Here is a 16,174-nt window from a genome sequence, read left to right as displayed (position 1 = left end):
TGAGCCTTAAATAAAGTACTTGTGTCATAGAGTCATGTTGTGATGCTTCGTTGTATTTGCACATATCGAGCATATTGTGTGTATGATTGAAATGCTTGGTATGTGTGGGATCTGACTATCTAGTTGTTTATCTTTAGTAGCCTCTCTTACCGGGAAATGTCTCCTAGTGTTACCGCTGAGCCATGGTAGCTTGCTACTGCTCTGGAACACTTAGGCTGGCCGGCATGTGTCCTTCTTCGTTCCTGTGTCCGTCCCTTCGGGGAAATGTCACGCTTTGAGTACCGGAGTCCTGTTAGCCCGCTACAGCCCGGTTTACCGGAGTCCTGCTAGCCCAGTGCTACAGCCCGGACCCACTTGCTGATGACCGACACGTTCGAAGCTGGGTCATGAATGCATGTCCCTGTAAGTCTGTGCCACTTTGGGTTTACGACTAGTCATGTCAGCCCGGGCTCTTTATCATATGGATGCTAGCGACACTATCATATACGTGAGCCAAAAGGCGCAAACGGTCCCGGGCAAAGGTAAGGCGACACCCGTGAGGATACCGTGCGTGAGGCCGCAAAGTGATATGAGGTGTTACCGGCTAGATCGATGTGACATCGAGTCGGGGTCCTGACACCTCATCAAGTTCTACTTTCCTCTCACTCACTTTTTTCGAGAGAAACTCCTTTTCTAGAAAGAATCCATTCAAAGCAACGAATATATTGCCTTCGGATCTGTGATAGAAGGTGTACCCAACATTTTCTTTTGGGTATCCTATGAAGACGCACTTCTCCGATTTGGGTTAGAGCTTATCATGGTTCACATAAGCATTGCAACCTCAAACTTTAAGAAACGACAGCTTAGGTTTCTTCGGTGTCGTCTCAACGGATTTAGATGGTGCCCTATTTAACGTGAATGCAGCTGTCTCTAATGCATAACCCCAAAACGATAGTGGTAGATCGGTAAGAGACATCATAGATCGCACCATATCTAATAAAGTACGGTTATGACGTTCGGACACACCATTATGTTGTGGTGTTCCAGATGGCATGAGTAGTGAAACTATTTCACATTGTTTTTAACTGAAGGCCAAACTCGTAACTCAAATATTTTACTTCTGCGATCATATCATAGAAACTTTTATTTTCTTGTTACGATGATTCTCTACTTCACTATGAAATTCTTTGAACTTTTCAAATGTTTCAGACTTGTGTTTCATTAAGTAGATATACTCATATCTGCTCAAATCATCTATGAAGATCAGAAAATAATGATATCTGCCGCGAGCCTCAATATTCATGGGACCACATACATTAGTATGTATAATTTCCAACAAATCTGCTGCTCGCTCCATTGTTCCGGAGAACGGAGTCTTAGTCATCTTGCCCATGAGGCATGGTTCACAAGCATCAAATGATTCATAATCAAGTGATTCCAAAAGTCCATTAGCATGGATTTTCTTCATGCGCTTTACACCAATATGACCTAAACGGCAGTGCCACAAATAAGTTGCACTATCATTATTAACTTTGCATCTTTTGGCATCAATATTATGAAAATGTATATCACCACGATCGAGATCCAACAAACCATTTTCACTGGGTGTGTAACCATATAAGGTTTTATTCATGTAAATAGAACAAAAATTTATTCTCTTACTTAAATGAATAACCGTATTGCAATAAACATGATCAAATCATATTCACGCTCAATGCAAACACCAAATAACATTTATTTAGGTTCAACACTAATCCCAAAAGTATAGGGAGTGTGTGATGATGATCATATCAATCTTGGAACCACTTCCAACACACATCGTCACTTCACCCTTAACTAGTCTATGTTCATTCTGCAACTCCCGTTTCGAGTTACTACTCTTAGCAACTGAACCAGTATCAAATACCGAGGGGTTGCTACGAACACTAGTAAAATACACATCAATAATCTGTATATCAAATATACCTTTGTTCACTTTGCCATCCTTCTTATCCGCCAAATACTTGGGGCAGTTCCGCTTCCAGTGACCAGTCCCTTTGCAGTAGAAGCACTTAGTCTCAGGCTTAGGACCAGACTTGGGATTCTTCACTTGAGCAGCAACTTGCTTGCCGTTCTTCTTGAAGTTCCCTTTCTTTCCCATTGCCCTTTTCTTGAAACTAGTGTCTTATTAATCATCAACACTTGATGCTCTTTCTTGATTTCTACCTTCATCGATTTCATCATCATGAAAAGCTCAGGAATCGTTTTCATCATCCCTTGCATACTATAGTTCATCACGAAGTTCTACTAACTTGGTGATGGTGACTAGAGAATTCTGTCAATCACTATTTTATCTGGAAGATTAACTCCCACTTGATTCAAGCGATTGTAGTACCCAGACAATCTGAACACATGCTCACTGCTTGAGCTATTCTCCTCCATCTTTTAGCTATAGAACTTGTTGGAGACTTCATATCTCTCAACTCGGTATTTTCTTGAAATATTAACTTCAACTCCTGGAACATCCATATGATCCATGACGTTCAAAACGTCTTTGAAGTCCCGATTCTAAGCTGTTAAGCATGGTGCACTAAACTATTAAGTAGTCATCATATTGAGCTAGCCAAACGTTCATGACGTCTGCATCTGCTCCTGCAATAGGTCTGTCACCTAGCGGTGCATTAAGGACATAATTCTTCTGTGCAGCAATGAGGATAAACCTCAGATCACGGATCCAATCCGCATCATTGCTACTAGCATCTTTCAACTTAGTTTTCTCTAGGAACATATCAAAAATAAAACAGGGAGCTAAACGCGAGCTATTGATCTACAACATAGATATGCTAATACTACCAGGACTAAGTTCATGATAAATTAAAGTTCAATTAATCATGTTACTTAAGAACTCCCACTTAGATAGACATCCCTCTAATCCTCTAAGTGATCACGTGATCCATATCAACTAAACCAAGTCCGATCATCACGTGAGATGGAGTAGTTTCAATGGTGAACATCACTATGTTGATCATATCTACTATATGATTCACGCTCGACCTTTCGGTCTCCGTGTTCCGAGGCCATATCTGTTATATGCTAGGCTCGTCAAGTTTAACCTGAGTATTCCGCGTGTGCAACTGTTTTGCACCCGTTGTATTTGAACGTAGAGCCTATCACACCCGATCATCACGTGGTGTCTCAGCACGAAGAACTTTCGCAACGGTGCATACTCAGGGAGAACACTGGTACCTTGATAATTAGTGAGAGATCATCTTATAAAGCTACCGTCGAACTAAGCAAAATAAGATGTATAAAAGATAAACATCACATGTAATCAAAAATATGTGACATGATATGGCCATCATCATCTTGTGCCTTTGATCTCCATCTCCAAAGCATCGTCATGATTTCCATCGTCACCGGCATGACACCATGATCTCCATCATCTTGATTTATATCAATGTGTCGTCACATGGCCATCTCGCCAACTATTGCTCTTGCAACTATTGCCATCGCATAGCGATAAAGTAAAGCAATTATTTGGCGCTTGCATCTTATGCAATAGAGAGACAACCATAAGGCTTTTGCCAGTTGCCGATAACTTCAACAAAACATGATCATCTCATACAATAACTTATATCTCATCATGTCTTGACCATATCACATCACATCATGCCCTGCAAAAACAAGTTAGATGTCATCTACTTTGTTGTTGCAAGTTTTACGTGGCTGCTATGGGCTGAGCAAGAACCGTTTTTACCTACGCATCAAAACCACAACGATAGCTTGTCAAGTTAGTGTTGTTTTAACCTTCGCAAGGACCGGGCGTAGCCACACTCGGTTCAACTAAAGTTGGAGAAATTGACACCCGCTAGTCACCTGTGTGCATAGCACGGCGGTAAAACCAGTCTCGCGTAAGCGTACGCGTAATATCGGTCCGGGCCGCTTCATCCAACAATACCCTCGAACCAAAGTGTGACATGCTGGTAAGCAGTATGACTTATATCGCCCACAACTCACTTGTGTTCTACTCGTGCATATGACATCTACGCATAAAACAGGCTCTGATACCACTGTTGACGAACGTAGTAATTTCAAAAAAAATCCTACGCACATGCAAGATCATGGTGATGCATAGCAACGAGAGAGGAGAGTGTTGTATACGTACCCTCGTAGACCGAAAATGGAAGCGTTAGCACAACGCGGTTGATGTAGTTGTACGTCTTCACGGCCCGACCGATCAAGCACCGAAACTACGGCACCTCCGAGTTCTAGCACACGTTCAGCTCGATGACGATCCCCGGACTACGATCCAGCAGAATGTTGGGGAAGAGTTCTGTCAGCACGACGGCGTGGTGACGATCTTGATGTTCTACCGTCGCAGGGCTTCGCCTAAACATCGATACAATATTATCGAGGATTATGGTGGAAGGGGGCACCGCACACGGCTAAGAGATCAATGATCAATTGTTGTGTCTTTGGGGTGCCCCCCTGCACCCGTATATAAAGGAGCAAGGGAGGAGGAGGCCGGCCCTAGGAGGGGGCGCGCCAAGTGTGGAGTCCTACTAGGACTCCCTAGTCCTAGTAGGATTCCACCTCCCATATGGAATAGGAAAAGAGGAAGGGAAAAGGAGAAGGAAGGAAGGGGGCGCCCCCTTCCCTAGTCCAATTCGGACCAGACCAAGGGGAGGGGTGCGGCCACCCTTGAGGCCCTTTTCCTTCTTTCCCGTATGGCCCAATAAGGCCCAATACGTATTCCTGTAACTCTCCGGTATTCCGAAAAATACCCGAATCAGTCGGAACCTTTCCGATGTCCGAATATAGTCGTCCAATATATCGATCTTTACGTCTCGACCATTTCGAGACTCCTCGTCATGTCCCCGATCTCATCCGGGACTCCGAACTCCTTCGGTACATCAAAACTCATAAACTCATAATATAACTGTCATCGAAACCTTAAGCGTGCGGACCCTACGGGTTCGAGAACAATGTAGACATGACCGAGACACGTCTCCGGTCAATAACCAATAGCGAAACCTGGATGCTCATATTGGCTCCCACATATTCTACGAAGATCTTTATCGGTCAGACCGCATAACAACATACGTTGTTCCCTTTGTCATCGGTATGTTACTTGCCCGAGATTCGATCGTCGGTATCTCAATACCTAGTTCAATCTCGTTACCGGCAAGTCTCTTTACTCGTTCCGTAACACATCATCCCGCAACTAACTCATTAGTTGCAATGCTTGCAAGGCTTATAGTGATGTGCATTACCGAGTGGGCCCAGAGATACCTCTCCGACAATCGGAGTGACAAATCCTAATCTCGAAATACGCCAACCCAACAAGTACCTTCGGAGACACCTGTAGAGCACCTTTATAATCACCCAGTTACGTTGTGACGTTCGGTGGCACACAAAGTGTTCCTCCGGTAAATGGGAGTTGCATAATCTCATAGTCATAGGAACATGTATAAGTCATGAAGAAAGCAATAGTAACAAACTAAACGATCAAGTGCTAAGCTAACGAAATGGGTCAAGTCAATCACATCATTCTCCTAATGATGTGATCCCGTTAATCAAATGACAACTCATGTCTATGGTTAGGAAACATAACCATCTTTTATCAACGAGCTAGTCAAGTAGAGGCATACTAGTGATACTCTGTTTGTCTATGTATTCACACATGTATTATGTTTCCGGTTAATACAATTCTAGCATGAATAATAAACATTTATCATGATATAAGGAAATAAATAATAACTTTATTATTGCCTCTAGGGCATATTTCCTTCATCCATAGGGTCGCCAAGGGGTTTAGCCATAAGCACTGATGCTGGGCAGGCCGTGATGACAGGGGTAAAGGAAGTTTTCCCAGAGGTAGAACATAGGGAATGCATGTTTCACTTGGTGTCAAACTTCAAGAAAAAGTATCACGGAAAGGTATTTGATGACCATCTTTGGGCTGCTGCTTACTCATGGAACAAGTATATATTTGAGAAAAATTGGGTTGCAATGGAGACAGCAAAGCCAGTGGCACTACATATCTTAGGAAGTGGCACACTAGGTTGTGGACTAGGAGTCAGTTCTCAACCATTTGTAAGGTGGACTATGTGACCAACAACCTGGCAGAGTGCTTCAATAAATGGATTAAGCACCATAAATCCTTGAACTTTGATGACTTAATGGACAAGCTTAGGCAGATGATTATGATCATGTGGAATCGAAGGAGAAAAGTAGCAAAGAAGTTAGCTGGCTTATTAATTTTGCCCCACATAATGAAGAAGTTGAATGCAAAGAGTAGAGAGTTAAACTTGGAGGTGGTAGAAAGCTCGGAAGAAGTTGCTGAAGTTACTCAATTGGGAGGCAGCGGGTTTAGGTTTGTCGTCAACTTGCATGGCAACACATGTTCTTGTAGACAATGGCAAGTTTCCGGCCTTCCTTGCAAGCATGCTCTAGCATTCATCACATCACTTGTCAATGCACATATACAGAATTATGTGGACTCGTATTACTCCATTGACAAGTTTAGGGCAGCTTATGGCCAACTAATCCCTGCTATGTGTGACAAGACCCAGTGGCCTGAATCTAACCATGGATTCTTCATGCATCCACCCTTGTTAAAAGTTGTAGCTGGTCGGCCCCAAACTGAGAGGCATAAGGGTTGTGGTGAGAAAAAAGGAAAAGTGGCCAGCACTTGTGCCCTATTCGCAAGGAATATGGGCACCATTGGCATAAGTGCAAGAAGGGTAACAAAGATGACATTGCTGCTTTCATGGCTGTGAGGTAATCTACCATCCATTCTACTCTCCTATTGCATGTTAACTACTTTCTTACATTATTGTTTTGTAATCACCTATGAATGTTCACTACTTTCTCATTTCTCGTGTAGAGAACCACCAAAGAAGAGGAGGAAGACTATTAAAATATCCGAGTCATCCATTGTGCCAAGAGGTGATGACGCGCCGGCAGCCGCTATGTATTTTCCACCAAGGTTACCGATTCTACACCAATGCTTGTTCCAAATGATAACTGAGTTTTTATTTGTGCCAAACGAAAACTGAGTTCGATTTGTATGTATTCATGTAATCCATGGCCAAAACTTGGAAACTACAACCAAGAAGAAGGGAAAGCATAACCAAACATTGGAGACTACAAACAAGAAAAATGCAAAAGGGGGGAAAAGGTGACCTTTTCTATTTTTGGATTTTAATATCACATATTATGCATGGTTGATATTGTTATTTGCTGCCATACATGTATCAAATATATCCATATGTATTGTTGTCATACATGCACTACAATAATTTGACAGCCATGTTGTTATTTTAAGGGCCACAAGGAAGATGGAGCTTGCTAAAAAGGATCAAAACAATCCGATGGTGCCATTTGACAGCCCTGCAATGGGCACTAGAAGCAAAAAAGCTTACCCAACTAGCCCTGCAATGGGCACAAGAAGCAAAAGGCGGCTCAGCTTGTGAACTTTTTTCACTTAATGTCACTTTTGTTGCTGCTCATGTCATGTTGTGTGGACTTGGAGTAATGTATGTGAACCTGGGTATGATGTGAGCCACTTTTGGGTTGCTAATATGATGTATGTGTGGACTTGGAGTAGTATGTGAACCTGGGTATGATGTGAGTCACTTTTGGGTTGCTAATATGATGTATACGTATGATGTATGTGTGGACTAGTAATGTATGTGAACCTGGGCATGATGTGAGCCACTTTTGGGTTGCTAATATGATGTATACATATGATGTATGTGAGTCATATATGTGTACTTGGATGTGAGTCTGGATGTATATGGAGTGCCTCATGCCATTGGCAAATTTGAAAGGTGTGTGTTGAACAATATACATATGAATTGTGTCATAGGTTCTGCCCAATTTTGAATTAAATTTTAAAATAAAAAATTGTCCAGAATTGCATGTTTACAAGGAAAGTTCTGCCCAGTTTTGCAATTAACAGCAGGAAAAAAGTTATCGATCCCCATGTGAATGATTTTGATCACAAGTTGCATTAGGGGTAAGATCGTCTTTTCATGTGCCATTTAACACCGTTCATTGGTAGAAAAAGGGCCGGTTGTCCGGTTCGTAAGGGCCTTTAGTCCCGGTTCCTGAACCGGGACTAAAGGGTCGGTACTAATGCCCTGACCCTTTAGTCCCGGTTCAAACCAGAACCGGGACTAAAGGCCCTCCACATGGCCGGTCCACCTTTAGTCCCGGTTGGTAACACCAACCGGTACTAAAGGAAATTTTCTGATTTTTTTGAATTTTCAAATTTCTGAATTATTTTAACCTCTAATCTCTAATCACCCTCATCACTGCTCAATTTAATCTCTAATCACCCCTCATCATTCCAAATCATCTAACTTCCCAGACGGTCACCCATCCTCCCACTCCCCCAGCCTGAGCACGCTTAATTCCGGGTTCTATTCTCCCTCGTTTCCAAGTCTGCACTCGTTATTTTCCTGACAATAATAAGATGTCAATCCTATTAATCCTCAGGAGTTTAGCTTGAGCATGAAGTCACACATTTCACTGTTTGAGTTTGAAACTATTGTTCTAAAAAAACAATAATTTTTTAGTAACACTAATATTTCTTGAATAAGTAGTTTGACCATTGTTTGACCACAGTTTGACCATAGTTTGACCAGATTTGACCAAAATTCAAAAAAACTGAAATAATTATTTAATAACACTAATATTCTTGAATAATTATTTAGTAACACTAATACTTCTTGAATAAGTAGTTTGACCATAGTTTGACCAGATTTAATGAAAATTTAAAAAAACTGAAATTTGAGCATAACTTTTTTTCCTTTTGAAATTTGAGGATTCTACAAATTTGCAAACAGGTCGTAGCGCCCGCCTCCGACGCCAGCCGCAAGCGCCGCCGCGAGGACGCCGATGGTGCGTACGGGCACAGTACCATTAGCCACTGGACGTGATTAGGATGTGGATTTCTCCTGGCTTATTTGGGGGTTTCAGCTACATTTCTTTGTTTGTTTAAAAGGGGAAGGAGATGCAATATTGATACATTTTATTTATACAAGTTCCTTTTTAGTTTTAGATTTCTAGGTGGTGTGGGTTACTCTAAAATGCATTCCATTTTCTCTGACGTAATTTTATTCAGAAGAACAGTTAACAAACCAGTACTGGTACATATGTTTGCCCATACGTCCAATTGCAGCATTGGTGTTCAAACTACATCATACCATTATACAAGTTGAGAATAGCAGCTGGACAACTAAACAGATTTGGAATAATATGTATATGATAAGTTCGTGTATATCGCTGTTGAGGTACATACATACAGGTCATGTGTCTTAACTCTTAACTCTTATGCATATGGCCCGTCTGGCGTGTAATCAGGTCTGATCTTGGTAGCACAATGCTTCAGCCTTAGATCGGATGTAACTTTTTGAGTAGATGATTTTTCATATAAAAAACTTTTTAATCCGAGTTCGTATGTAAAAGTTATGCCCATTTTATAAATTCCAGAGAGATTTTGTAAATAAAAATAAAGTCGAAATTCATATTTGTAAATTTTCCCAACAATTAGACCACATATCACATGGAAAACTTATTTTATTTATTTATTTTAACATTTCCATCATTTTCTTTTGTTTTTTTTAAAACTGAAAAGGTGGTCCAAGGGGGGGAGGGGGGGGAGAGTTTGAAAATGTGACCTTTAGTCCCGGTTCGTGCCATGAACCGAGACTAATGCATCAATGCCTATTAGTCCCGGTTGGTGCCACCAACCGGGACTAATGGGCATCGCACTCTTTAGTCTCGGTTCGTGGCACGAACCGGGACTAAAGGGCCCAGGTGAACCGGAACTAATGCCTTAGACGGACGAACCGGGATAAATGCACCCATTGGTCCCGGTTCTGGACTGAATCGGGATTAATGGGCTTACCCGGCCTGGACCAAAGCCCTTTTTTCTACTAGTGGTTAATACTCAAAATAGACGGAAGTGTCACAAAGGAAACAAATTTTAACATTGTTGTTAGATAAGGAAGAAAAGGTTTTACGGTGTTAAATAGGGCACAAAAATTTAAGCGAGTGTTAAATAAGGAATTCTCTCTTCAAACATACCACGCAGTGCAGTGCCGGCCACCATGGCCCCCAGATCAACCTCCACGACACGTGCCTTGGAAAGCTCGGCAGGGACCTTCCCAGCAGCAATCCGTTGCGCGAGGCCCTCGGCGATGGCCGTCTTGCCCACCCCTGGGGCTCCGACGAGTGCCACACAATTCTTGGTCTTGCAGCAGAGAATGGAGACGACACTGTCGATCTCGTCATCCCGGCCGACCACCGGGCCGCTTGTGTTGCCGTTCATGTAGCGTCCGTAGGTGCGCAGACATGACTTGCGCGCGTAGTAGCTCCAAGCTGCCCAACAGAGACCAACAGCTGCTCCAAGGCAGACTACAGGTTCGATCTGTCGCCACACCCTGTACATATGACTCTGGGTGCCTTAGTCATGGTCCCCAGCAGCGGATCGAAGGTTCCGGTCCTTCCCATACCTGACCAAAAGCCCTGATCTGAACAAGGAAAAAGATTGCATTACTTCATGATCGAGATGACTTGTTGTAAATGATCAAACTTCATATTGCATACAGCCATACACGGTATATTTCTTAATCAAGATAACCAGTGCAAAAATTTAACTTTGAGAGAATGAAAGAAAGATAATTCTTCTTTTAGCTTAAATATGGAGTCACCATGCGATTATGCTTGTTCCTCTTGATTGAGATTAAACTGAAGTAGCAAAAATCAGGACTTGGCATCAAACGGGGGAAAAGTTCCCCTTTTAAGTAAGAAGACAGGAGAAAATTATTACCTCTCCTCAAGTCCTCCGCGCCGCCTGATCACTGCGGCGCCCCTCCGCCGCTGCTCGACCCCCGCCCTCAGTCCCTCGTCGGCTCGATCTGGTCAGGCGCGCTTCGGCCGGCGGCACTCGAATCCCAGTCACCGTTCGCCGCCCCGCCGATGGCCTAGAGCCGCCGTGCTCACGATCTATATATTGAATGAAATTGAGAATTGAGATACAGAGACAGCAGAGAGAGAGAGAGAGAGAGAGAGAGAGAGAGAGAGAGAGAGAGAGAGAGAGATACAACTCGGGGAAGCAGAAGAAGAGAGACCTTGCCTGGTGCGCTCCGGCCGGCGCTGCTCGAGTCCCTGTCCAACCCTCACTCCTCGGCTGCTGGCCTGCAGCCCTGGTCGCCTACGCTCCGGCAGGTGCCGCTCGAGTCCGACCCACCAATTAACGCCTTCAAGCACTAGGGCTCCTCATGTGGGCCCTGCCGCAACTGGGCCTCCCGTTTTTTTGTTTTATTTTGGTCCTGCCCACCGGATGCTGCACAAAGCCCGGTTTGAGTGAGGTTACTCCTACGGGAATTACTTTTTTTTATAGGTATACAAAATGGAAGGGGAGAGCATTATATCTACTGTCCACTACTCCCTCCATTCCAAAACAGTGTCAAAAATGATCTTATATTTTGAGACGGATTAGTGTAAAAAATGGTCTCATATTTTGGGACGGATGGAGTACTACCTTCAAAACGTCTTTTTTTTTGCAGGGTGAAACGTCTTACCTTTATTAGGGACAGATAGTGTACTAGTACTTATAAAAGTGCGAGTTAGATGAATCCAAATAATTCCAGCCATTCAACCACCTATATTCAATGCTACACAACGCTCCAATGATGTATTCATCACATCATTGACATAATGAAAGCACCACTAATTCCATTAATTTTAATTGATTTTAGAAACACTATCTACTAATAATTGTGATAGATTTTCAAAACAACATCGATCGCATTAACTGAAAATAAATCTTAGAAACAATATTAACTACACAAATAACTTCCACAATGGTCTACCCTGGTTATTTTTTTTCTAGTACTTGACAATATCATGTCATGACCTATTCTACTCCCTCCGTCCCATAATGTAAGACAAAAAGTGTCAAAAACCGTCTTATATTATGGGACGGAGGGAGTACTGAATAAAAAATGAGAGAAAGTGTGTTCGTGCATCAATGAGGACGCAAACCATGTTTCGTACTAAATGGCTGACAAAATCCCGATAGTGTAGAAACAACACACGACCAAACCACCCAATCAATGGTGCATACGCAGGAAGCGCCTTCTCCAAGGACGACCACCCCATGTGTCACGAATTAGAACCTTGGTGTACTGAAAATCTAAAACCGAAGGGTGCGACACGCCCTTTGAGTGGATAAATAAAGGTGCCAGTGCAGGTCTGCATTCGATGCAAAGTGACCACCGTCAAACTTGGACATGACATAGCTCAGATTTCGAAAGACCAAACTTAGGCAACATCCGTGTAGCGAAATGAGAAAGAAATCATAGTGGAATACGAAAATGTATGCTCCCTGATATAACTGTTGAATTGGGCATACATGTCACATGCACGATTTACTTTTTTTTTTAGCATCAGTAGAGACACAAGCGCTCATATACACGCGCATACACTCATCTCTATAAACGCACACACGCACACCCTATTCCTATGAGCACCTCCGAGAGACTGAGCACCAGAATTTGAACCCTGGTGGGTTGGGGATACCACTGTCCACCTAACCAACTCAACCACAGGTTAATTCGCATGCACGATTAACTACTACTTATAAAAGTGTGAGTTAGTTGCATTAATTTTAGAAACATAACCAATTGATAATTGCGATAGATTTTGGAAACAACATTGATTACATTAACATTGTTTTTTTTTCTATTCTTTGTGTTTCTTCACCGTTTTTCTTCCGGCTTTATGCATTTTTCAAGGTTTTCTTCAGATTTTTCTTTTTTTTCAGAAACTTTCTACTTTCTTAATACACATTGTACACTTTTAGTGTACATGTTGAATATTTTTTTTATGCACGTTGAACATTTTACAAAAACACGATGTACATGACAATAAACATTTTTAAAGCTATGCAAATATTTTCTTTACATTTTATAGCATTTTTTTCTGAAACATGTGAATATTTCTTTAAAGTTTGACGAACATTTTTTGAATGTGAGAAAAACTTTTGTATACTACGCGAAGATCTTTTTACATTGTATAAATGTTTTAACAAATGTGATGATCATATTTGAAACACATTATTTATTTTTGAATTTCACTTACATTCATTTAAAGGTATGAAAATTTTGAATTATGCAAACATTTTTTACAATGTATAACTATTTTTGAAATATTACGAACATTCTTTCGTAGTATGATGAACATTTTCTTTAGTCAACATTTTGAATATCACAAACCTTTTTTAACACTACACCTACTTATTTTGAAATATAATAGGTTCCTATTTCAGAAATGTAAATAAAAATAATTAAACAAAAAAAGAAGAAAAAAGCAAACATTGTATAATGCTACATGCTTAGGCCTTGTACAATGATAGATATTTAGGCCTTGTACAATGCTAGGTGTTTAAGGACGTGCTTACAAAAATAAATCGTTTTTAAGCATCCGTGTCTATTTCTATAAGGGAGATGGCTAAATACGCGTTTACCCTATACAAATAAGCACCGGTGCTTAAGAGAAATCTGATTTATTTCTTCAAGCACATCTCCTAGATACCTTGCATTATACAAGGTCTTAGGGAGGTGCTTAGAAAATAAACCGGGTTTTTCTGAAATATCAGTGTCTATTTCTGCGGGGACCCCTAGTTAAGCATCTACCCTGTACAAATAAGCACCGGTGCTTAAAGAAAGCTTGGTTTATTTCTTCAAACACCTCTCCTAAGCATCTTGCATTGTACAAGGCCTAAGTACAATATAAGTATAACTCTAACGCGGCGACCCATTTCGTCCGCCCATGTCCGTTTGGGTCACGACAGACAAAAACGCCGGTCCAACACGACGACCCTGTGACGCCCCCGATTCAATCGTGCATTAATCATACACGCAAATGTGTACGATCAAGATCAAGGACTCACGGGAAGATATCACAACACAACTCTAGACAGAAATTAAAATAATACAACCTTTATTACAAGCCAGGGGCCTCGAGGGCTCGAATACATCAGCTTGAATACAAAAGAGTCAGCGGAAGCAACAATATCCGAGTACAGACATAAGTTAGACAAGTTTGCCTTAAGAAGGCTAGCACAAAAGCAACATCGATCGAAAAGGCAAGGCCTCCTGCCTGGGAGCCTCCTAACTACTCCTGGTCGTCAATGGTCTCCACGTAGTAGTAGGTATCGGCGGTGGCATCTGGCTCCTGGGCTCCGACATCTGGTTGCATCAACCAAAAAGAAAAGAAAGGGGGAAAAGGGGGGAGCAAAGCAACCGTGAGTACTCATCCAAAGTACTCGAAGCAAGGATCTACACTACATATGCAACATTATCAAAGGAAGGCTGTATGTGTGGATTGGGCTGCAGAAATGCCAGAATAGAAAGAAGGCCTAGTCCTATCGAAGACTAGCATCTTCTGGAAACCACCATCTTGCAGCAAACAGGAGGGAGTAGAGTAGCATAAGGTAAAGTAGTAGTAGTGTTATCAACCTCGGCCAGAGATCCTTTCTCGACTCCCTGCGAGAAAGCAATCCCAGAGCCATACTATCCAATTATCATCACAATTCAATTCTCATCACCATCCAATTCTCATCACCACTATCCAGTTCTAGTTGTATCGATCGGGATACAACTCCAAGTGTCCGTTACCGTAGGACAGGCTATCGATAGATGTTTTCTTCCCTGCAGGGGTGCACCAACTTACCCACCACGCTCGATTAACTCCGGCCGGACACACTTTCCTGGGTCATGCCCGGCCTCGGCCAAACAATACGCCGCAACCCGACCTAGGCTTAATAGAGAGGTCAGCACGCCGGACTAAACCTATGCCCCCAGGGGTCATGGGCCATCTCCCCGGGAACTCCTGCACGTTGCGTGGGCGGCCGGTGAGCAGACCTAACTACCTCCTTAAAAAAAGGTAGGAGCTTACCAGTCCAACCCGGCGCGCGCCGCTCAGTCGCTGACGTCTAATAAGCTTCGGCTGATGCATACTACACAGAACGCCCATACTATGCCCACGTGATGGTTAGTGCTATCAGGCTAGAGGCCCCTCGGATCAAATATCCAAATCGTAGTGGATTAGGAACGCGCGGTAACAAGCAGAGACTCACGAAATATGTGACCCCGTTGGCCTGTCTCGAGGACTTGCGGCAAGGACTAGGAATGCCCGGCCACGCCTCGTAATTATCTCGCGGGCACCCTCCAGGTCAACCCGTCTCCACATCACTCGCAATTAAGCTCGCGCGGGTACCCCTCAGGGTCGACCCGTCTTTCCAAGTAACAGGGGTAAAGTCCAAGTATCCGTGTGTCCAAACATCAAGGGGAAAACCCGAGGAATCACCCCCGATGAATTCCACTAGATGTAATCATCAAGGTGAACGTAAGAGGAATCACCCCCGAGGTTCACACTTGAGGGGTTGCACGACAGAGTCGTATTGGAAGTGGTTAAGGAGGAAATCACCCTCGATGACCACGACCGAATGACTACACTACAGGGTTAACATCAGAAGTGCTGAAGAGGTTCACCCTCGGTACTCGATAGTAACCCAGTAGTGTTGAGCAACTAAGGGGAAAGTGATGTGCGGTGCCGGGGCCTGGTCTTCGGTCCCGTTGATCGGGTCTTCAATGATGAAGCAGGGGCAACAAAGACAAGGTGGGGATCACTGATGGATCACTAACCAACCTATACTAAGCAGTTTAGGATAATCAGATAAGGTACAACAGCAGATACAAAAGCAGGCTATGCATCAGAATAGGAGCAATCAATAACAGTAGCAAAATCTAATGCAAGCATGAGAGAATGGAATGGGCGATATCGGGATGATCAAAGGGGGGGCTTGCCTGGTTGCTCTGGCAAGGAGGGGTCGTCGTCGACGTAGTCGAACACAGCGGCATCAGCGACAGTCTCGGGGTCTACCGGGGAGAAGAGGGGGGAGAAACAGTAAATACATAGCAAGCAAGAGCATAACAGGACAACAGTCGGAGCTAGATGCGTTCTAACATGGTGCTACACGTTACCGGCGAAGGGGGATAACATCCGGGAATGTTTTCCCGAAGTTTGCATTTTTCGGACAGATGAAACGGAGGGGGAAAGTTGCATGTTCTCTATGATAGGGGCACGTGACAGATGAACGGAGAGTGTACTCGGATTCGTCTCGTCGTTCTGAGCA

General features: G+C 43.0%; 1 protein-coding gene across 1 annotated transcript in view; it reads right to left on the bottom strand.

The window, feature by feature from the left end:
- Nucleotides 1-10,584, bottom strand: part of LOC119271922 (chaperone protein ClpB1-like) — a 32,124-nt gene extending 21,540 nt beyond the window's left edge. The window contains exons 1-3 of the mRNA XM_037553559.1: nucleotides 10,579-10,584; nucleotides 10,485-10,502; nucleotides 10,039-10,426 (exon numbers count right to left, since the gene is read on the bottom strand). Coding sequence (XP_037409456.1) covers nucleotides 10,039-10,426; nucleotides 10,485-10,502; nucleotides 10,579-10,584 — 412 coding nt within the window. The remainder of the gene's footprint in view (nucleotides 1-10,038; nucleotides 10,427-10,484; nucleotides 10,503-10,578) is intronic.
- Nucleotides 10,585-16,174: the final 5,590 nt, after the last annotated feature.

Source organism: Triticum dicoccoides, chromosome 3A, assembly GCF_002162155.2.
Source record: "Triticum dicoccoides isolate Atlit2015 ecotype Zavitan chromosome 3A, WEW_v2.0, whole genome shotgun sequence".
In the NCBI taxonomy this organism is placed as follows: domain Eukaryota; kingdom Viridiplantae; phylum Streptophyta; class Magnoliopsida; order Poales; family Poaceae; genus Triticum; species Triticum dicoccoides.
This window is presented reverse-complemented; position numbering and strand designations above follow the sequence as displayed.